This window comes from Amia ocellicauda, chromosome 6 (genome assembly GCF_036373705.1).
Source record: "Amia ocellicauda isolate fAmiCal2 chromosome 6, fAmiCal2.hap1, whole genome shotgun sequence".
NCBI lineage: Eukaryota > Metazoa > Chordata > Actinopteri > Amiiformes > Amiidae > Amia > Amia ocellicauda.
In genome coordinates, this window is record NC_089855.1 from 38,542,883 (window position 1) to 38,566,126 (window position 23,244).

At 41.4% G+C, this 23,244-nt stretch overlaps 1 protein-coding gene across 1 annotated transcript in view; it reads left to right on the top strand.

Annotated features, from left to right (window-relative positions):
- Positions 1-2,396: 2,396 nt before the first annotated feature.
- The window catches only part of tmprss3a (transmembrane serine protease 3a), a 72,092-nt gene continuing 51,244 nt past the window's right edge, over positions 2,397-23,244 (top strand). The window contains exons 1-6 of the mRNA XM_066707624.1: positions 2,397-2,786; positions 3,000-3,195; positions 3,855-3,995; positions 6,981-7,094; positions 11,083-11,199; positions 16,726-16,849. Of these exons, the coding sequence (XP_066563721.1) occupies positions 2,397-2,786; positions 3,000-3,195; positions 3,855-3,995; positions 6,981-7,094; positions 11,083-11,199; positions 16,726-16,849 (1,082 nt within the window). The remainder of the gene's footprint in view (positions 2,787-2,999; positions 3,196-3,854; positions 3,996-6,980; positions 7,095-11,082; positions 11,200-16,725; positions 16,850-23,244) is intronic.

Sequence of the window (23,244 nt, forward strand, 5' to 3'; positions counted from 1 at the left end):
ACTAAGTCGACTGTATACGAAAGTGTCAGTCATTTAAATAGCTATTTGAGTCTTAAGAAACTTGACCCTTGGAACAAACAGGGCCCTGCTTTCCTCAAAGACTTTGTCTTCAAATAAGTACGGTGAGAGACCCTGCTTGCCAAGAAGATTTTGTGCACAACCTTGGAGCCTTCAAACCAGTGGAAAATCTGTTTGGAAAAGACTCTACATTCGCGAAACCCCAACTTCCAGGTGTATCGACTGAGTGGAAGTTCTTGGACAAAGCCGAACCGGACTGCCTTTGTTCCCAACCACACGGACCTCGTGCCGTGTGCTGTTATCTGAGCCCGAAGCCAGAGAGGCCTCTCTGCGACGAAGTTCAGATAAGTTTAACAGTTTGGAGTTCATGATTCATGACATTTGAGAAATCAATTAGAAATGTTAATCTGTGATTCATAACTCTAGAATGTGTAATATCATTTAGTTTTCTTAAATATAAATGTGTGTTGCATTAAACTGTTTTGTTGATAATTTTAGAAATAAAATCTGTCAACGCAGAGAAATATCTTCTCATTCCTGTTTAACTGTTTAGTCTGAAATTGACACAAGTTAATAGACATTAGATTATTAGTGGCCCTGCCTATCCTTAATCATTGAATAATAATCAGTTAAGGGAAATTGTGGTAACAAGTAATGATAGGATCTTTCTCGGCACCTAAACGTAAATGAGACTGATATATATATATAACGAGAAGTTACCTGACATTAAATACTAACCTGCGTAGTTATTTAATGTCTGACTAACAATACTAATGAGAGACTCACCTTCGTCTTACTAACCGGTATTGTAGTCAATGTGTTTATAACCTTTTTTGTTTAACGATTTGTGTGATATCCTATGCGATCCCATGGTCTTTGATTTGGTCACGGAAGTGATTTGTCTTTGATTTGTTGATCTAGAGTTGAATTTTAATTAGTTTTTCCCTTTTGTATAATTAGTGTAGTGCTACATTTAGTCTTTGTTTTGAATAAATTTGACAATTTATATCTTTGGAATTGGTGTCTGCGTCCAATTATTACAGAAATTGAGTTCTACAAGATTCCAGGATTCGTGATAAGGTGATACTATAAATTCACTTCTTTAATTGAATTTTATAAGTGTACCTTACGCTACATAATTGATGCCCCGTGTGAGGAATCTTAGACTGAAAATAACTAATTTCTGCAATAGTTATTGGATAGCTTGGTCCAGAAATCCAGATTCCAAAATTTTGAAACAAGAAAAAGTTTGTAGGCGCGATACACTGTTTGTACTCTAGAGGACGCTCTACAACTGCCCACGTGGTATGTGTATGGTTTCCAAAGTCACAAAAGGTTAAATCTGTTTAGTTACTTGTGGTAAATTGTTGATATTCTAAGTTTTGGCATTAGAGTCATTAAGTGATTAATCTCTTAATGTTCTGTTGGGTTGTTACTGAATAACCAAAAACAATGACGACCCAAATGTCCCCATGTGAAGCATTGATTGTGAAAGTATCAGGGATTGAGATCCCCGAATACATTGAAAGCCTAGGCGGTTTGGACTTTGATGAAGTAGAGTCGCGTCGAACTCAGTTGTTGAATGACACTACGACGCAACTCGAAAAAGAGGAGTCGATAGATGTTGTGAAGGTTGTGTCTAGCTTAGCACTTGCGTGCTCAAGGCTAGTGGATTTGAGTAAATTAAATTTGAAAAATTGAAAAAGCTAGGAGAAAAGTATGCGAAAGTGAAAGACGAAAGAGCCGAACTGCATGGAATGGCTTTAGAACTCGAAGGAAGACTAGAGGCTTGTGGAAATCAAGTAATTATGTTGGATGCTGAAAGAGAGGATTTAATTGAACAAAGGGAGCAATTAAGAAATGAATTAAGAGAATGTCAAGAAGAATTTGAAACAATTCTGAGTCAAGTAAAAGATCTGCAAAATGACAGAGATAAAGCAGCGGAAAATGAGAGGATAGCTGTCAAGGGCCGTGATGTTTTGGAAGCGCGTCTTCACAAAACCGTCATGGAGAAATATAAGGGTACTTTAAAAATGGAGATACTTGAAGGCGAGGTCAGACATTTTAAAAGGGACAGTGAAGAAACAAAGAGAGTAAATCAGGAGCTTAGGGGAGAACTCAGATCATGTGATGTTGAAAATGAATATCTCAGGCAACAAATAGAGGCCCTAAAAACTGCATCTCGGTGGGCTGCAAAGCCGACCCCAGACAGTAAAAGGGAACAGGCCAGGATACAGAGTCGCACACCGTCTCCATATCTAAGCCGTGGGTTGCCTCGCCGTGATCTGTCCCCTGCCCGTAGTCAGTCCCCACCCAGGGCAAGAAGCCCGTAGCACCGGCATAATTCCTCCCCCGAGAGTCCGGACCGAAAGGTTGACATGCAACAGCTGAGAGAGCTGTCTAAAGATTGTGAGGTTTTTAACCCAGCAGACAAGGAAGGAAATGTGGAAGCGTATATTAAGGACATTAAGTATGCTTTGCGTTTCTATCCTGATGCTACGGAGAAGGAAAAGGTTCTCCTAATCCGCAAAACCACCTCTCGCCAAGTTCATTCTTGGATGGAGAGGCAAGGGTCCATGGTCTGCGATAGTTTTCCGCGATTGTGCAGAGCATTAATTAAGGACTATTCCAGGTTCATTGACCCGGTGGCAACAGTGACTGCCGCACACCAGATCAAACAGGGTAAATACGAGTCCCCCCGCGATTATCATGAGAAACTTAGGAAAACCTATTTTGCGGGTCGAGATCGACCCGGGGCCGAGGAAGAGGTGAGCTTTAAGGGTTTGTTTGTTGCTAATTTGTTTCCAGCGATTAAGGAAATGATCATATTACATGCAGACGCTATGCATATGAACATGGCTGAAATTCGTAAAATAGCACAAAAAGCTTGGGAAAGTAAGTACAATAGCGCTTCTGATGGTAAACACACAAGCACCCGAGTACTGGCAGTGCACTCTGAGTGCCCTGTTTCTCCACTGGAGTTAAAGGGGGCCAGGATGCTCAAGGACAGAACCCGAGACCCCCAGGCTTACAAGGAAAAGTATGAGGAAAAGCAATCTGCTCCTAGCCAAGTTGGGTCAACTCAATCTCTGAGCAAGGCTGCAGGTTCTGAGCTGCTGCAATGCTTAGCTCTGCTCTCGTTGCCCCCTCTTCCCAAAATGGAAATTAGTAGCCTGGGTAAAGGACCGGACCTGCCACCTGAGCTGGGGCTAGCTCCGGGGCCACCCCCTGTCCCCGCTCTGTGTGTTTGATTGGATGGGAGGAACGGCAGGGGGGTTTCCCTGACACATCAGCTCACTGGGACCTCCCAGTGGGGGAAGCTGCCTGCAAGCAAGCTGAACCTTTGACGATGTTACTGGGTGACCTGACACCGAGAGGCAGAGCCAAGCGAGTTTACATAGAAGTGACTATTGAGAATGTGTGGGAGTGTGAAGCCTTGTTGGACACTGGGGCTGAAATTTGTTTAATGTCCCCCACCACATTTGGTGACCTGAAACAAATTATGGAAACCTCAGACCAACAACTCAAAGTGGAAGCTTGTAGTGTGAACATTACAAGTTACACAGAGACTAAGGCACAGCTCACTCGAAAGGCGTGGTTAGAATTCACTTTTGGGAAGATGAAATTCGTTCACCCAGTCTATATTTCCCAATTTGAAACCGAGAAGTTGATCATTGGTCAGGATCTTTTGAACAGGTTAGCACCGCTTATCGATTGTAAACGGAACAAGTTGTGGGCTCAAGTGCAACCACCAAAGCAGGTGGAATTCAATGACAGACATGATACAGCCACCAAGGTACTTCCCAATGAGACCATTTTTGTGCATGTCCCTAAAGGGGGCATCACTCACTTCGATGATTTAGCTCTGTACCAGTTAGACTCTGAGCGATATGAAACTGAATTTGAAATTGTAGACGCCTTCCGGGGACACAATTGTAAATTGGACAGTGTTCTTAGCGAAAGGGTGAAAGTGGAAGGCACTAAAATCATAGAGTTTGCAATAGACCAAACCAGTTTGCAAACCACCCTCCTAGAGTCACATGAGAGAAAGCACAGGCTGTCTCACAGCTGGGGGGTCAGGGATGTGGTATTTATAACATTGCTCCTGAGCGGCTGGATCATGACAGAAAGTGTGATATGGATGCTAGCCAAGCATCTGTGGGTATTGCACAGCACAGTGCTTAACTTCAAAGGAGCACCGGCTTACCATGTAAGCCAACCATTCAACCCTAGGTCCCTGCCCACTATAGGCATTGGTGATGGTGATAGTGGAGGTCAGGTGCCCGAATAACCTTTGAATTCCCAGTCACCTCCCTCTGTTAATCAACTTCCCCCTATTGGTTACCATCAGTAACCATACTCAGTATACTGAGTAATACTAATATCAATTGTTTTTTTTGTTGTTGTTGTTTTAATGTACTTGTGTTATAATATGTAACCTTTATAAGTGCTAGTATAAGATTTTCAAATTGATTGGAATACAATTCTGCTTAGATAATGAACTATTAGTTTGTTTTCTTTGATTTCTCAAGGTCATGAATGGTGAAGTCCACTGTTGAATTCTGTTACATAACTTTGAGATAAATGCTTAACGTCTTATTTTGTCTTGAAGGGGATAACGTCCTTGTTGACCTCAGTCCCATTCAAGAAAGGGGGTATGTAGCGTTATGTTGGGTGTATTTTGATAAGAGCATTTTAGCTCTGAGATCAAGCACTGATCTAAAGAAGACCTCTCCCCCCCAAAGTTATCAGATTTCCTTAACTCATCAGCTTGGAACTGGTTTGCATCAAAGTGACAGTTTTGGGGAGCATGGCACCGAGAAGAGGCCAAATAGTTTGGAATCCTGCTATGAGATGTCTGGAGAAAGGGGCCTGTAGGTAAAAAAAAAAACTCTTTGAAGTGGACGAGAGCCGAAATCCCGACATAGAGCTACGAACCCGGGCCAACCGGCATTTCCAAAAGATGGCATGGATTGACATCAGTCATAAATCAAGCCCCCCTCCAATAGAACACTGGGGACTGAAACCGAAATCCAATCTCAAAAATTCAAGAACCAATCACCTATTGATCTGACAGACTACAAGGAACAGCGCACTGCCTTTTTCTTTCTCTCTCTCTCACCTGAACCAGAAACTCGCTGCCACAGCTCAACCTGTAGCTCTGTTGCCCGAACCGGAACCAGAAACCAACCAAGTCTTTGCCGGCAACAGAAGAGTTAAACTGGGAGAAGGAGATTGAGCCGTACGAAGAATTCTTTTAAAGGACTTTATTAAATAAAGAACTTTACAGACTGCGCTGCCCACCTGTGCCCACCTGATCAGTGGAGTTTTACAGCTGGACAATTGACTAAGTCAACTGTATACGAAAGTGTCAGTCATTTAAATAGCTATTTGAGTCTTAAGAAACTTGACCCTTGGAACAAACAGGGCCCTGCTTTCCTCAAAGACTTTGTCTTCAAATAAGTATGGTGAGAGACCCTGCTTGCCAAGAAGATTTTGTGCACAACCTTGGAGCCTTCAAACCAGTGGAAAATCTGTTTGGAAAAGATTCTACATTCGCGAAACCCCAACTTCCAGGTGCATCGACTGAGTGGAAGTTCTTGGACAAAGCCGAACCGGACTGCCTTTGTTCTCAACCACACGGACCTCGTGCCGTGTGCTGTTATCTGAGCCCGAAGCCAGAGAGGCCTCTCTGCGACGAAGTTCAGATAAGTTTAACAGTTTGGAGTTCATGATTCATGACATTTGAGAAATCAATTAGAAATGTTAATCTGTGATTCATAACTCTAGAATGTGTAATATCATTTAGTTTTCTTAAATATAAATGTGTGTTGCATTAAACTGTTTTGTTGATAATTTTAGAAATAAAATCTGTCAACGCCGAGAAATATCTTCTCATTCCTGTTTAACTGTTTAGTCTGAAATTGACACAAATTAATAGACATTAGATTATTAGTGGCCCTGCCTATCCTTAATCATTGAATAATAATCAGTTAAGGGAAATTGTGGTAACAAGTAATGATAGGACCTTTCTCGGCACCTAAACGTAAATGAGACTGATATATATATAACGAGAAGTTACCTGACATTAAATACTAACCTGCGTAGTTATTTAATGTCTGACTAACAATACTAATGAGAGACACACCTTCGTCTTACTAACCGGTATTGTAGTCAATGTGTTTATAACCTTTTTTGTTTAACGATTTGTGTGATATCATATGCGATCCCATGGTCTTTGATTTGGTCACGGAAGTGATTTGTCTTTGATTTGTTGATCTAGAGTTGAATTTTAATTAGTTTTTCTCTTTTGTATAATTAGTGTAGTGCTACATTTAGTCTTTGTTTTGAATAAATTTGACAATTTATATCTTTGGAATTGGTGTCTGCGTCCAATTATTACAGAAATTGAGTTCTACAAGATTCCAGGATTCGTGATAAGGTGATACTATAAATTCACTTCTTTAATTGAATTTTATAAGTGTACCTTACGCTACACCAGGAACTTCTGAGGGTTTAACATATCCACATACAATTCTACACAAAACTCCAAACTTATCCCATTGTAAAGCTGGTATAGACTAGTCATCAATATTCAGATAGAACTGAAGAGGTGGATCAATAGGAATCTGCCAAAATGGTTGTCAGTTTTCAAAACCACCAAATTTTGTAATCAATTTCTATAGTACAGTTGGTGTAGAACTTGACTGTACTGTAGATATCAACCCCTGCTCTGCTAGTTATTTGGTTACAAAGGAAACCCCTATTCTGAAGGGTCAAAAGAAAGAAAACAATATATTATTAGCTTGATATGGATGGCCATTTTACTTCATTTGTTGCAACTGCTGTTTATTGTAGCATCTTATTTTTGTTGGTATATGTGTATATCTGTTTTAAAAAATAATAATTAAAACTACAGGGCTATGAGGCATTTACTGTACTACATCTTTTGAATTAACTAGGACCTCCAGATGAGAAGACATTAAAGAACCACATCCTTGCCTGTAAGAGAAAGTTGCTTGTTGGTGGATGTGTGCTTCTTACCTTGACCCTAGCAATAGCTATTGGAGTGGGAGGTAAGTGCATCTCATTCTCATTTTTTTTGTATTAGGTAATTAAGGCATGTTAATGTCTGTTAAAATATAAACTATTAGCTAAACTAGATAACCTATATCTAGTAATACCAGTTCTGATGATGAGGACCTTATTAAAGTATAACTAGCATGATTCCTAAAATCATTTTTTTTTAATGTACTCAAGTGATGTTATTTGTTGTGGCAGTAAGCCTGTTCAGGAGCCAGGTATGTGTAATTGCACTGTGGCGTGGGAGACGGGGGGTTCAAATCTCACCATGGCCATAACCCCCCCAGGATGTTACAATTCATATGTTAACATTACTGGGCATGAAGTATACAATGGATTCTAAACGTAATATTTACCTCTATTTAGTATTATGCATTTCACCAAATATATATATATATATATATATATATATATATATATAAATAACACATATACAGTACGGGGAAAAAATTTAGGCAGCTGTGAAAAAATGCTTTCAAAGTTAGAATGCTTTCAAATCTAAATCAAATCCATATTTGGTGTGAATAAAAAACACCAAAAAACAGCATAAATTCTTCTAGGTACACTTGCACAAAGTCAGGGATTTTGTAGGCATATAGTCAGGTGTATGATTAAACAATTATAACACACAGGTGCTAATGATCATCAATTCAATATGTAGGCTGAAACACAATCATTAACTGAAACAGAAACAGCAGTGTAGGAGGAATAAAACTGGGTGAGGAACAGCCAAACTCAGCTAACAAGGTGAGGTTGCTGAAGACAGTTTACTGTCAAAAGTCATGCACCATGACAAGACTGAGCACAGCAACAAGACACAAGGTAGTTATACTGCATGAGCAAGGTCTCTCCCAGGCAGAAATGTTTAGGCAGACAGGGGTTTCCAGATGTGCTGCCAAGCTCGTTTGAAGAAACGCATTGAAACGGGCAATATTGAGGACTGTAGACACAGTGGTCTGCCAATGAAACTTACTCCAGCAGATGAAAGACACATCATGCTTACTTCCCTTTGCAATCGGAAGATGTCCAGCAGTGCCATCAGCTCAGAATTGGCAGAAAACAGTGGGACCCTGGTACACCCATCTACTGTCTGGAGAAGTCTGGTCAGAAGTGGCCTTCATGGAAGACTTGCGGCCAAAAAGCCATACCTCCGACGTGGCAAAAAGGCCAAGAGACAACTAAGCATGAAACCACAGGAACTGGGGTGCAGAAAAATGGCAGCAGGTGCTCTGGAGTGATGAGTCAAAATTTGAAATCTGGCTGTAGCAGAAGGCAGTTTGTTCGCCGAAGGGCTGGAGAGCAGTACACAATTGAGTGGGATTTGGTCAGAATTAACGTTCTCCTCAATGCTGAGAAGTACAGGCAATTACTTATGCATCATGCATCTGATTGGCCCCATATTTATTCTGCAGCATGCCCAACGACCCCAAACATACAGCAAAAGTCATTAAGAACTATCTTCAGCGTAAAGAAGAATAAGGAGTCCTGGAAGTGATGGTATGGCCCCCACAGAGCCCTGATCTCAACATCATCGAGTCGGTCTGGGATTACATGAAGAGAGAGAGAAGCAACTGAGGCTGCCTAAATCCACAGAAGAAATGTGGTTAGTTCTCCATGATATTTGGGGCAACCTACATTTTGTTAATTGATAAATATAATCTATTAACCTGTCTATTTTTGAAAGCATTCTTTCTTTACAGCATTTTTTCACACCTGCCTAAAACTTTTGCACTGTACTGTATATTTAGAGATATATCTTCAAATTAAAAAACATGGAGTCTCCCTAAATATACACATCCAGAAATGGGTATTATACCAAACACTTAATTTCTGTTAACAGGTTAGAGGGAATCCAAAATAAAATAATATATTAATACAAAAGAAAACAGAAGTTTATAATGTCTTCTAGGATTACAAAAGACATGTCTAATTTTCACACAGAGAGCTGTCACAATCTGGAACAAACTCCCAAGTGATGTGGTTGAAGCTTAACATTTAGGAAGTCAAAAATAGACTGGATAGGATCCTTGAATCACGTAGTTATTAATGGACACAAAACGAGCACAATGGGTCGAATGTCCTCCTCTCATCTGTAAACATTCTTATGTTCTTATAAGAACTCTGTTCTTAAAATAATAACATAACCATTCGGATTCTTGTTAGCTTACTAAGAGAGAGAGAAAAAAAGTGTATATAAAAAAATAAGCAAAATCTAAACGAGCAGTCCATTGAAACTAAATGTATATTAAATGCCCATATATGCATTCACCAGGCACAACAGATTAATCTCATAATGCATACTTCATCCCACCATGTAACTCTCCTTTCATATTATTTAAAAAATATTATTACATATATTTGATACCGTGATGACACCAATCAGCACAGTGTATTAAGGGTGTTTTCACATGGTTAATTTCAGCCATTTTAAGTGAACTCAGAGCGGTTAGCAAAAATGTTCATCCATATAAATGCTCCAAATGAATTCAGACCCCCCTTAAGTTAACCAAACTCAGACCATCTCAGGAGGTGATCTGAGTACGGTTCGTTTTAGGTCCACAGTGTGGTTCGCTTAACTTATGCATTGGGAACACAAAACGCTCCCACAATCGCTTTTCTGATTACTTTCTTGGCCCTCGCAATTTAACAATTTACCTAAACAGTCATGGCTGCTGTTGGATGTTGGGTTGTGTGGTCCGAGGAGGAGATTACAGCACTTTTCCAGATAGGGAACGATACAGAAATTTTAGGTGGACTCATGACTGTCACCCTTACTAGGGCAGGGTAAGGGGGACCCAAGCGCAGACTCAATCACAGCTGTGAGCCAGGGCAAACAATCCAAAAGGGGCAAATCCATAAGTCAGAAAGATATAACAGTTCAGAGGTCAATCGAGGAGGCAAACAGACAAAACCAGGGAATCCAGAAGAGTAGTCACATGAACAGAATAAAGAGGTCAAAACACAGGAGGACGCAGATAACAATCCTCAGAGTTGACTATCTAGGATAAGGCAAAACTTCGCAATAAGTGAAGGAAACTGAGGGACATATATACAGGGGCAGAGGGAAGCAAGGGACTAAGGTAGGGAGTGAGAACCAATGGGAGAGGAGAGTGATCAGTATGATCATAAATCTCGAAAAACTACTCACTTTTGTAGTAATTTCTGTATTCCTTTAGTATAAATACATGTTAATTTGGATTCATATGTTGTTTTTTTCTGACTTTCTCATTGGAAATATGTACATTTCAAAATATCACTGTCCTGGACACAAAAGCAAAGTTTGTGGGGAATAATAGCCATTTTCTATACTTTTGAGGCATAAGCAATTAGGAAATAACACTTACTACCCAGGAACAAAAAAAAAAGAAAAAAAATAGTTGTTAAAATAGTGTTATTATCAAGTCACCAGAGTGTCTGAGTTTCATTGTCTTACACATTGCCTTGATAATTAATTTCCATAGACGACTAGTGTTGTCTCCATAGCTGTGGGAAAAGCAGTGAAGATTATGTTATTCTTTACTACTTTCCAACATGCAGTGCAGATTGTTTACCAATTATGTAAGAAAATTTAACCTCCTGTAAAAGTGACTGGAACTAAGTCAATTCAGGTTAAATGTGATTTATTACAGAGTCCAGAATATATAACACAGTATATAGGTATACTGGGTACAGCAAGGCAATACTGTAAAAGTTTTTAAAATGTTACACTTGGTGTGTGTTCGCAAGGAACAAAGCAACTTTTCTTTTTTATTCCAGTACAATCTGCACATAGTAATTTGTTTAGGCTCCCATATACTGTATATGTGATAGTATAGCTGTCAGGGGAGGATTTGTTTTATTACTGTTTATTTTATGTGCTAAAGGGATTTAAAACCACTCAATAACTATAATATTGTATTCTGCTGATGAATAATGTGCTCAGCAGGAATATCTATGAAATATTTATTTTAACATGATCCCCTCTGGGACATTTTGCTTCAGTGACCTACAGTTGTGTTGGGAAATTCCGCTGTGGTACATCATCCAAGTGCATCAGGAGCTCAGCTCAGTGTGATGGAGTATCAGACTGTGATCATGGAGAGGATGAATTCAGATGTGGTAAGGTTAGGTTGTTTAGAAGTTTGCACATTTCAGAAATGTTTTTAGCAGTGTACTGAAATGCACTTAACATATTGTTGCACTGTTAATTAAAAACTCAGTGTTATAGATATGTTAAATTCAATAATATCTATCTCCTGCACATGGCTTAAGAATATAATGGTGACAACCTAGCTAAGATGCAAGCATGAGATAGCCAAGTTGTGACAATGAGATAGCTGGGCAATTTTCAAATAACTATGTAGATTGCTGTCCTGAGGTCTAATTTCACAGTACATATTAAGGATATTTACAAGTTATATATTTTTGTAAACATATGTTTTTACTCTATTCTGCACAGTAAAACATGTATCATATATTTATTTATATTTTACCTTGTTAAGTTTTGTACCAAAGATCTCATAACCGACCCCTGTCCCCAAACTAGAATTTAGATCTTTAAATTTTAGATATTTAAACCTTAGTAATCCAGGATTTTGCTTCTAATTCATTACTTTATTAATATGAAACTTGTAAATATTAAACATGTTAAATTTAATTTTATTAAACCCTTAATGTGTCCCCCCCCATTTTCCACATAAAATCTCATAAGCGACATCCTAATGAATTTTTGTGTGAAAACATAGCATTTCAATAAAGTTTTCTGAATGAGGTGAAAGATCAAGGCCTTGTGTCAGTGAACACCACAGACACATGTAAGGACTGCTTCATCTCTCCTTAAAAATATTCATGTTAAACTTAATGTTAAACAATAAAATGATTGATGGGTGTCGGTTATGATATAAAACCTGAAATAAAAATTAAATAAATATGTTTATATATATATATATATATATATATATATATATATATATATACAAAACATATTGTACAATATAGAGAGTAAAGAGAACCATTCCAGAAATAAGTTTTGTAACACTTTCCTGCAGCAGCATCAGATTTGTCGGTTATGAGATTTTAGGGAGGGATTTGGTAAACTTTATAAGAAAAATTTATATAAATAAAATAAAAAAGTGCCAATATTTGAATGAAGTGCCCTAAACATAAAAATGCTTCTAAAAATTAAAAAATAAAAAACTTTTTGTAAGTTTTGTTTTTCAGCCCAATCTACAGTTATTTGAAAATTGCCCAGCTGTGTCATGCACACAATATAAATGAAGGCCTTAATATAGTAAATTGAAACACAAGTTAAATATTTTGTTTTCTCTTGTCACCTACTAGGCTCTGTATAATTATGTTATTATATGAAATAAACAATTATGAATAAACAGGAAAACTGACAGGAGTGACTATAGAGTGTGATTTAAACATGAACTGTAACAAAATGTTTCTGAAAAAAAAATGTATTTCTTATTTACATGTGCTAAAAATCAGTATTTCACACATCAGTATAACTGCATTTATGATTTAATTAGTGTGAAAAGCAGTTAGGGACCTTGGATTATTTGTCTTCTATAAATGCAGAGTATTGAATGTTTCAGAAGTTTTGGTACAATGGTTTTATTATCAACATGCATAACCAAAGTGAATCAAATAAATATACAAACATCAATTAAAACCATGACATTCGAATATGAAAGGACAACATTAATAAAACAAACCATGTGACAGACATCTTTACAAATTCTTAATCTTAAAACATAATGAAAAAATATCCCTTTACCAAGACTGCTCATATTACACAGTACCATATTAAAACTAAACCGCTTAAATAGAATAAAGATTAAAACATTTAAAATATTTAAAGTCTCTTTAAGAGGTACATCAGTTTAAACAATTCAAACATAAAACTCTGACATTGCCTTCTCTCACCCCCTCTCTGTCCTTTATGCATCTATTTGGTCTGCAGATTGTCCACTTTTTTTCCAAATTACATTTTAAGAACAAACCTATAAACAGAGGTTATAAAGATAAAATAAACCATCCGGGTACTCTGATAACACTAGGGTACCTGTAGTGCCAATTCAATAAATCAGGGGTCCGTTCTTCGTACGTGAATGTAGGTTAGCCGGCTAAGTTTCAGGATAACTTGGTATAAACTTGTGATTTTCCGTTCTCCAAAGCGAGCTTAAAGTTCAGCCAGCTATGTTACCAGGGCAACATGTCCAGCATCTTAAACCTGCTCCCTGACAGGTTAACGATAGAGCGAATGCAACTACGGTTATCTGAGAAAGGAAGCACTGCCGTATGTGAAAAGCTGAATTGAGCCGAAGGCACAGATGGTACATAACAACGTGGCTAATTTTAATAAATTAAAATAGCGGTCAAACACAACTGTAGCAAATCGGTGGAAGCGATCTTAATAAGGCAAGCTTTTGGGCGAGAAAGAATTAATATAAATTAAATATTTTTTAAATCATATAGATTATTATGTATTTGAGTGTTACAGGTTCGGTTGGCAAGGGATGATTTATCTATGATTAATTAGGACCGCACATCTGTTATGTCGCCTGCCGCAGTGATGCATGAGGTGGGGGGGGTTGGGCCATTGGCCCCTGCGCACGTCACTCAGAAAAGGTCCATTCCCACTTCCTGTTCTATAAAACATGATGTCAGTGCAGGTTCGTCCTCTTTCGCCGGGAGCTAGAACTCCTGCAAGACCTTGCAACCCTTGGGCAGTGCTTCCTTTTTCAGATAACCAGGGCTGCATTCGCAAGTGCCAAACATGACGTCCATGCACTTGGAAAAAGTGCGTGGGGCTAGCGACAGGCTTAAGGGGAGAACAGCAAACTTTCGAATGCTCGGTCTTCTTTGGCGAACGGAGGAACTTCCTGTGTAGCTGTGCAATAGGGATGTGAAAGTAAGCAACTTTCAGATCCACCGTAATGAACCAGTTGCCAGGCCTGATGGCAAGTGCAACACCCCGAGTTGGCAGTTTAGGCGTCTCCAATTCAAGATGGGGCGGAAACTGACATGTTTTGTGGGAACTAGGAAGTGTGGGGATTAGAATCCCCCTTGCTGCCCCAGTGGGGGTGTTTCGCAAATTGCTTGCTTCTCCAGAAGAGCGGTGAAGTCCCACAAACTGCAACTGGTCCCTCACACATGGCCACACCACACCTCAGAAGGGGGGTGGACAGACCTGAAACTACAGGGAGTAGCCAACTGTTATAGTTTGGAGTTGCTGGGAGGTGTACGGGTGGGCCAGAGACCGCTGGAATGTCACAGGGTCGAGGAGGGGAATGGGGCGGAGGTCCGCCAGCCATCCTCCTGATGTCTGTCATGCTGGACCACCGGGGGTCACGACGTAAGGCCTGATGCCAGGCTGCCATGGGGGGTGCTTGCCTGCCAGTTCGAAGATCAGCAGGGGGGCGGGATTGCTGCCTGGGAGCCAAGGTCGAGAGACTTCGAGCTCCTGAAGGCTGCCTGTGAGGCTGGGCCGAGAGTATAACCGGGTAGACCCTGGCTCACTGCAGGGGCTGTTCACTCTCCTGGGGAGTGCACGTCAGCATCTCCTCCATGGAGGGGCCAAAATTAAAGCCCGACGATATGAGCGCGTCTATGAGGTGGGTCCTGTTCGTGACAGTCTCTCGTTTTGCCTGTGCCACCAAGGTAGCTGCCAAGGAGCGTCCAGTTGCCCTTGCGCCATGACGCATCACATTGACCAGCAGGTCGGATGCCACCACTATCTCTCTGATAGGGGGCGGGGCCTGTGATGCAGTGGATGGGTCCGGGGCCTCAGCCAGCTGAGCCAGGTAAAGGGCCAGCAGGCTTTCGGTGTTATGCAGGTGAGCCACTTGGGCTCCAGCCTTGTAGGCCCTCCGGAGCTGGGTCTCTGTCATGAGACATTGCGTTTCAGGACAGGCCAAGTCACGTGACTCCGTGGACAGTGGGGTTAAAGAGATCAGCGCAGCGATGGTGGAATTCACTCGGGGGAAGTCCACCAGGCCCACTTCAGCTGCACCCTGGGTTCTGGCATAGGCCTCCCCTGCCCAAGCCTGCGGGGGCCATTGCCGGACTGTCCCAGGTGGCTCTCAGGTCATCCAGGAGGTCCGGCAGCAGTGGGAGGGCCTGTGTGGGCTGCTGCGGCCAGTGCTCTCTCTCGAACCTGGAGCATGGGGAGGTGAGGTCAGAGGGCTAGGGGATCTGCAAGCAGTGCACGGCCCTCTGCATCACCGCCCAAAACTCCCGGTCCCTACAGGAACAGCGGAAGTGTTGTTGCTCAATGGAGTGTGGGGGCGCAAGGCCGGTTCCCACTCCATGAGCTCCGCCTCCAACTTCAAGCCCGCATGCGGGCTGAGTAATAGGCGGTCCTCCTCCCAGATTACCTGTCTGCTGTTGTTGTCCATACAGGGTAGAGAGGCTCCCCTCAGAGTCCAGTGGTACATGGGCCGGCAGTGGAGATTCGAGATGTGGGGGGTCAGGGTTTGGGCTGCTGTTTGTGCTGCCTGTGCAGACAGCAGGGCACAGATGTGGTCCTTCCTGCTATTCAGGGCAAGGATGGCCTCATCTCTGCCTCTGTCTGTGAAGCCGGTCCTCTGTTGCTGATGCCGTGGCGGGGAGGGGGCTAACTATAACTCAGAAGAGGGGGAGGGAGCTTGTGGGCGTCGCTCCGCCACTCTCTCCTATCGTCCACGTGCTGCGCACACCATGGGCAAGTCAGGCAGGAAGTCGCAGCAGCTGGCACAGCAGCTGGCACAGCAGCAGACGCAGGTGGAGAAATGAGCACGGGGGGCGCAGCTGTGTCCGAAGCTGCGTGTCTGGAGGAGGAGATGGAGGGGTTCGGGGAGAGGCGGAGATCCAGCACCACCGAACTCCTACCGGGCCTTGGATTTTACTGCCGCTGCTAGCGTTCCTGCTGTGGAGGAAAAGTCCTGTGGACAAAAAACCAACACAGCAGCAAAAAAAATATTTTTAAAAGGCTCTTCTTGTGAACAAAACTGAAACCAAAAGCATAGCTGGACTTCCGGTGCACGGATGGAACAGAATCGGGATTAGCTATCAATAATAACTAAACACACACAAGACAGAGACAATGTGTAGTGAAAACGGTGGTGAACAACACTATGAAGTGAAACCAGCCAGCTGAAATATGCAGTTTGAATGTTTATTACAAACACGGACACAGAGAGCTTACATTCTCGAGTCCAGCGAAATGGCAAAAGAGGACAAACCTGCGCTGACGTCACATTTTATAGAACAGGAAGTGGGATGGGACCTGTTCTGAGTGATGTGTGCAGGGGCCAATGGCAACTTTGATAGTGACGTGTTGATTGGGTTCCTACGGAAGTGCGTTGAAACCCCTCCCCCTTGGGCAGTGCTTCCGACTTGAAAGATAACCACCCTTGTATGAAACAGCATTCATAACGGATAGTCTTGAATGTAAACCTATACACAGCTTAATGTTTTAAGATAATAAAAAAGTAAAACGATGCAATACTGCAGTACATGGCAACTGGTTTTAACAGAGTACATAGGATAGTGCATCCTGATGATGTCACATTATTAATACAACTTAGGTGAAACAGCATTGTGTATCAAGTATGAAAACCATGAAAATGAATCCCTTTTTGACATTTACCTCCACAGTAAGGCTAAGTGGGAAAAACTCTGTTCTCCAAATCTACACTGGGCGGTCCTGGAAAACAGTCTGCTCTGAGGACTGGCATGATATGTATGGGAACGCAGCCTGCAGGCAACTTGGCTACTCCAGGTGACTAAAGCCACATATTTAAAATACATTTTACTTATATTATTCACAGAGAAAGCTCTGCAATACACAGTTTTTCAATTAACATGTATTGGCTTGAGGGAGTTAATAGGTGAAACTGTCAGTACAGCAATTAAATAGTGTTTTTACATTTTACTCCTGATTGTAAGTTAATTATTATTATTATTATTATTATTATTATTATTATTATTATTATTATTATTACTATTATTCATTACTTAGCAAACACCCTTATCCAGGGTGACTTACGGTTTATACAAGAAACATTTAATACATTACAAAGGGCACTAATGCAACCAGTACAACATACAGTAAGCATACATCATAATACAATAAGCTACGTATGTGCTAAATGTAGGAGTAGGCCTAGAAGAAGCTGTAGTAAAACAATAGAAGTGTTGACAATGCAGGAAGACCGAAATGGTCTGGAGGGAGTGTAAGGAGAGATGATAGTATGTAGGTAGGTAGGTGCACTCTGGTAAAGACAAACAGTAGTTGAGAGCCAAAGTCGAAGTGGATGCAAGCCAAGATCAGGGCCCGTATTCATAAAGCGTCTGAGAGTGATAAATCGGTCCTAAGGGCCTGAAATATATGAGAGTGACTTCAATTTGGTCCTACTTTTACTCTTAGGAGTAAAAGCTGTTCATAAAGATTCTTTAATTAAAAGTACTCCTAACTCAACCAATATTTAGGAGACCTCACGAGGTCCCCTAACTAGTTAGGAGTTGGGAGATGGCAGCAATGAGAAGACGACTGAGCGCACCTTCCGTGAAAGGAAAGGTGTTACAGTGGCGTGATGGTGAAGAGGTATTGTGCCGATATAGATTGTACAGAAATTGAATATTCTTGGTTAATGAACAAGTCAGAAATGCAGTTTCTTTCACCACTGTCAGAAATGCGGCATCGTCAGCAGAGATAAAGGTGGTGACAATGTTGCGGTATCTGGCCACAGGGAAAATGCAACAATGTAGAAGTGATGATTTGGGACTATCATCACAGCTTTCAATAAGCAGATTTTTCAGAATGACTCCAAGAATCAAAGCAGAAAAGTGGGAGAGTTTGATAGATTCCAGTGGAATTGAAATGGAGAGGTCAGACGACGGTGAGGAGAAGGATTAGGTTAAGCTTGTGATGATGTGAGTGCATCCAAGAGGTGATAGCAGAGAGACAGGAAGAGATGTATGAGGGGATGAGAGGATCAGAAGAGGGAGAAGAAAAGAAGATTTGGTCATAATCTGTATAGAAGTGGAAAGAGAGGGTGGCGTAGATAGAGAACAGGAGGGGTTTCAGAAAATATCCTTGGGGCACACATGTTAAGAGAGGTTGCAGTTGCCTCGTGTCACCTGCTTCGTGAGACCAGTGAGGTAGAAGGAGACCTAGGCAAGAGCAGTGCCAGAGATTCCAAGGTCTGCAAGGGAGGAGAGGACAATGGAGTGATTGATAGTGTAGGGGAGCAGTTTCTGTAGAGTAAGCTATGCATAATCATGATTGCAGAGTGTCAAGAAGTGAATAGTGAGATGGAAATTAAGAAAGTTGATGGTGAACTGCCAAGGGCTTTAGAAAGGAAGGGGAGAAGGGAGACAGGACAGGACAGTAATTCTGAAGAGAGGTAGAGTCAAAGTTTTTTTTTTTTTTAGAAATAGAATCACGAAGCTTGTTTGAAAGAAGAGGGGAAACAGCCAGAGAGGAGTGAGGTGTTGAGGAAGGAGTAGAACAGGGGCAGTCATCTGGAGGAGGCGAGTGGGGAGGGGATCGAGCATGCACATGGTGGGTTAGTGGCCTTGAAGCATAGTGCTCCAAATCAGAAAGAGGAGAGAAAGAAGAGCAAGAAAGTAGGTCAGTAGAAGACCAGGAGGAAGCTGATGCTTCAGTAGGGAGATGTGGAGAAGGGGGACTGTTGAAGAGATTTAAGAGGAGAAACAGGAAGCAGTTGGCTGATTAGCTTAATTCACCTGAGTGAATTGGCAAAGTTGTACCAGTCTCTCTCTTTCTGTGTCACAGAATGGCTTGACTACAGAAAACCAATCAGCATGTACTAGATATGGCATTATGTCTAGTAATACCGGGGACACAAATGGGAATTGGGCTTAAACGCATTCAAGACAGAAAACAGGAGACACTCCTTCACAGACCGTTGTTTGTGAACATTCAAACATATGTTATGATGGGTAGCCAAATTTGGTCTGATGTGCAACTGCTGAAAAAATAAAGCAGCGGCTGTGAGATTTGGAAATCCTGAAAAAATAAAGCAGGCTGCGACATTTGCAGCGGCTGCGAGATTTGGAAGTGCTGAAAAAATAAAGCAGCGGCTGCCATTGGACAGCAAGCAAGTCACATCGGCCAAGCCTGCTTCTCCGGAAGAGTCAACAGAATTTGAGAGGGGTGCCATCTGCGAAGTGGTAAGTATTCATATTAATATTTTTGTGATCTTCTGCTCTCTATCCACTTTGTGGTGACATTAATAGAGTTATAGGGCTGTCCTAAAATGTATTAGAAATGAATGAATGCTTAGGTAGGAGACACAATAGTAGCTAGATTTACTAAATTAGCAACTGTACTTAATTATTACAAGGCAGTGTGACAGTGCTTTATTGAAAACATAAATCACATATTTTTATTATTATTCTTAAGCACTAACAGTAAACATCTATTAACAATTCCATCAGAAGGAGCAGTTTACTGATTTAATAGACAAGGGCATGAGCTAATTTTGGAAATGCAAAAATAACAAATTAATATAAAATAGTATTTTTATTTTATAAAGGACTTTTGCATTGTCTCTCTAACTTATCTTAATTCTACACGTGTTTTATACTGAATGTACTTTTCTGTTTAGCTTTAACTATAAAACCATGTCCTGTATGTAGTGTTCTCTACAAAACCTGTTGGGAACCTTAACCTTTGTTGTATTGGCTACTTCAAATAAACCATTTACACATTTGCCTGCACAATATACATTATAAAGCAAACAAAATACAAATATATATAAATTAACCCATTTACACAATAAAGTTGTAAGAAAAGTATATTTTAATTTATATAAACATCAGTAGATAGTAGGGTCCTATGGGCGCGGCCTATTTTGTTATGACGTATGACCTAACCTTATTAATATTCCTATGTCATAATTGGGGGGCGTGATTTTAGGGAGAGTTATTTCCTTAAGAAAGTGTACACCCATAAAACCCTGAACAACAAGGCCACCCATAACCCCCCCGCCTCTATCCTCTGAAGGCACCGCCCCTGAAACTCTCCTCTCTATTTAAGAACCCGCGCTGCTTTTAGGCAATACCGCTTTAATTCTCAGCATCTGAAACATCCAGCTTCTTCAACATGGCCAGCGACATCAACGTGAAACCCCGCAAGAAGCAAGCCCGGGCAAGGGTTCCTGCACTCACCGATTTGAAGATTGAGCGCACCTGAGTGCTGTTCTGTGGGGCTCAACGGGGTTACCGCTTTAAAAGGGAGCCTGGTTATGTTGGAGTAGAGCTTTTGGCTTTGGGAGAGAAGGAGGGTACGTTGGAACCTTTTGAGACTGTAATTGAATACTCTTATGAGGACTGGTTGAAGGTGATGGTCTGGAGAGATCTGGGATTTGTGGATAAGGCTCTAGAAGAGCTGCAAGAGGGTCCAAGAGAACCCGAAACGGGCTCTCCGACTAAGGGTTTTGAAAGGTGTGAATGGGAAAGCTTGCAGATTTACGGTAGCGTGGTGAGGAGTCTATCGATAACTACCGACCGCAAGGTTTTGTTTAGCAGGACCCTGATTACAAACCCTATTGAAGGGGTTGTGGAGGAGCCAGAAAAACAGGTTACCAAAATCATGTTTGACGGCTTGTACTGGCCGTTCTTGAAAGAGGTCATAACCTGTATAAATGACGGATTTGACATCTTGATCAAATGTTCGGAACTGGATTCTGTTAGAAGGAGAATATGCTGGATTATGGATTATATATCCCCCTTGAAGGACGACGACGACGATAAAACAGACGACCTGTGGGGGTTTGGAGGGGGGTCTGGCGCCTCAGGGGCTACTCTCTTCTAAGAGGGTGGTCTGTCGTGACTTAGTGAAGAGGTAGTATAAAAGGCGCAACACTTCATTCATGGTTTAAAATTAAAGAGAATGTCTTATCCGAAAGCTGTGGACGTTGACAGGCTCTACAGACCTCTTCAAACCCGGGATCTCCCCTGGTTCTATTCCCAGATTTTGTATACATTCTGGAACCCTCTGACTGCGGCTACCCTCCAAGCCCTCAACCCCCGGTCCCTCAGGACAAAACAGCCTGCTGTGCGATGGATGTCCAAATGAGTCTCGGTGAGCCCCAGCCTCTGGAGCTCCTGGAGGGCCCCGATTTTGCTGAACTGTCTACCGTCTATGCCTCTCAGGAGGGGGTCGGTCCAATGGATGTAGAAACACCCCACAAACCACCAGGCAACCCAATGAGCATCGAACTGTCCCGGGGGCGTGATGAAGACGATGGATTTGAAGTAAGCAGAGTGGTTAAAAGCACCCTGGTGTATATTCGACCGAGCTCTGAAAGAAGTCTGTCTGGGTTGTGAAGTGAATCACCCCAGTCAGTTGAGACACAGCTGTTTGTTTGAACCAGACCGCTACTATTTCCAGTTCTATTTCGACGTGTTTTACAGAAGACTGAACAAACCGTGGCTGAAACCTGTGCTAATCAAGGTGCTGTCTTACACCCACCTACATGTCACCCCGGGGCAAGTCCAGAAAATCATAGATGAGATTTTGCTGGAGCTGAAAAAGGAGCCGTTTATAATAGAGAAACTTGGTCAGCTGCTCAACGACCTAGATGAGCCGAGTAGAAAAACCGCTGGCAAGCTAAAAGCTTATTTCTTCCGTAAAGTAGTTAAAGCTGAGAACGGCGAAAAAGAATTCGACATCTATGCCACTGATTCAGACTCTGACCTGAACTAAGGGACTTTGAACATGGAGAATGTTCTGGACTGCTTCTGCTACTGGTTCTGTCATCAACACTCTGCAGCTAACCTGAGAGCTCTATTACACCATGTGCTTGACAAAAAAGTAGCCAACGCGAGCCTTTTCTCTACAGATTTAACCATCGATGAGAACCAACTTTCAAACCTGGAAAAGTTAATGGCTGCTGTAACAAAGACAGGGGGGTACAAACACTGGGATGAAGCGCTCAAGGGGGCCAAGAATGATATTAGGGCATTTCATCAACATCTGTATGACCTTTTACTGAGCATGTTTAAAACACCTCTGTTTACTTTTAAAATAGCCCATATTGTTGTTTTATTTACTTATGTAACTGAGGTGTGTGACTACAAGATAAAGAAGCAGGTATTTGTTGATATAGATCAAGTAACCAATCATCTGATTTCTTTTTGTCTGGACCGTAGAAAAAACTGTTGTGTATGTTATACTTTTCTCAAATGTCTAAAAAGGGGTATCTGCTCTCCTGAAGTTGAATAAAAAACCTTGTATAAAAACTTTGCACATAGTGTTGGTCTGTGTTGTTATTTAACAGAATGACTCGGCAAGCTCCCCAAATGCAGGAACTATACTACAACCCAGCCAAGATTGGGGGTTTGGCGTGTAAGAAGGGTTTTCAAAGAGGACTCGAGGAGGCAGGAGTGAAGGCTAATGATGTGGTTGTTTCAGAATGGTTACGGGAACAAGACACCTATACCTTACATAAACCTCTCAGGATTAACTTTAAAAGAAACCGCGTATATGCAACTGACATAGACTCACAATGGCAAATGGATCTAGTCGATATGTAAAATTTATCAAAACATAACAATGGTCACAAATTTATGTTGATGTGTATCGATGTGTTATCGAAATATGCCTGGGCTCGCATTCTACATAATAAAACAGGTAGGGCGGTGACAAGGGCCTTTGAGGATATATTGGGCCAGGGTCGGTGTCCTAAAAAACTGTAGACTGATAAAGGAAAAGAGTTTCTCAACAGAGAATTTCAGAATCTACTGAAGAGACACAAAATACATCATTTCACCACCGGTAATGACCTTAAGGCATCGGTGGTGGAGAGGTTTAACCGCACCATAAAGACCAAAATGTGGAGATATTTTACAGCGGTCAACACGTTCAAGTATTTTGATAAAGTTCAGGATTTTATCAAGGCTTACAACCAAGGGTATCACACCAGTATTAAAATGAAGCCTATAGATGTTGATCAAAGTAATTATTTTAAGGTCTATAAAAATTATACGGACCATTCATTAAGAAGGGAAAAACTACTTATAAGTTCAACATCAGTGATGTGGTTCGCGTTTCAAAGCTACGGAGTACGGAGGATATAGAAGGAACGTTTTACGAAGCCGAGTTACAAAATATTATTGTGGGTAAAGACAGTGTATACAGAGTTG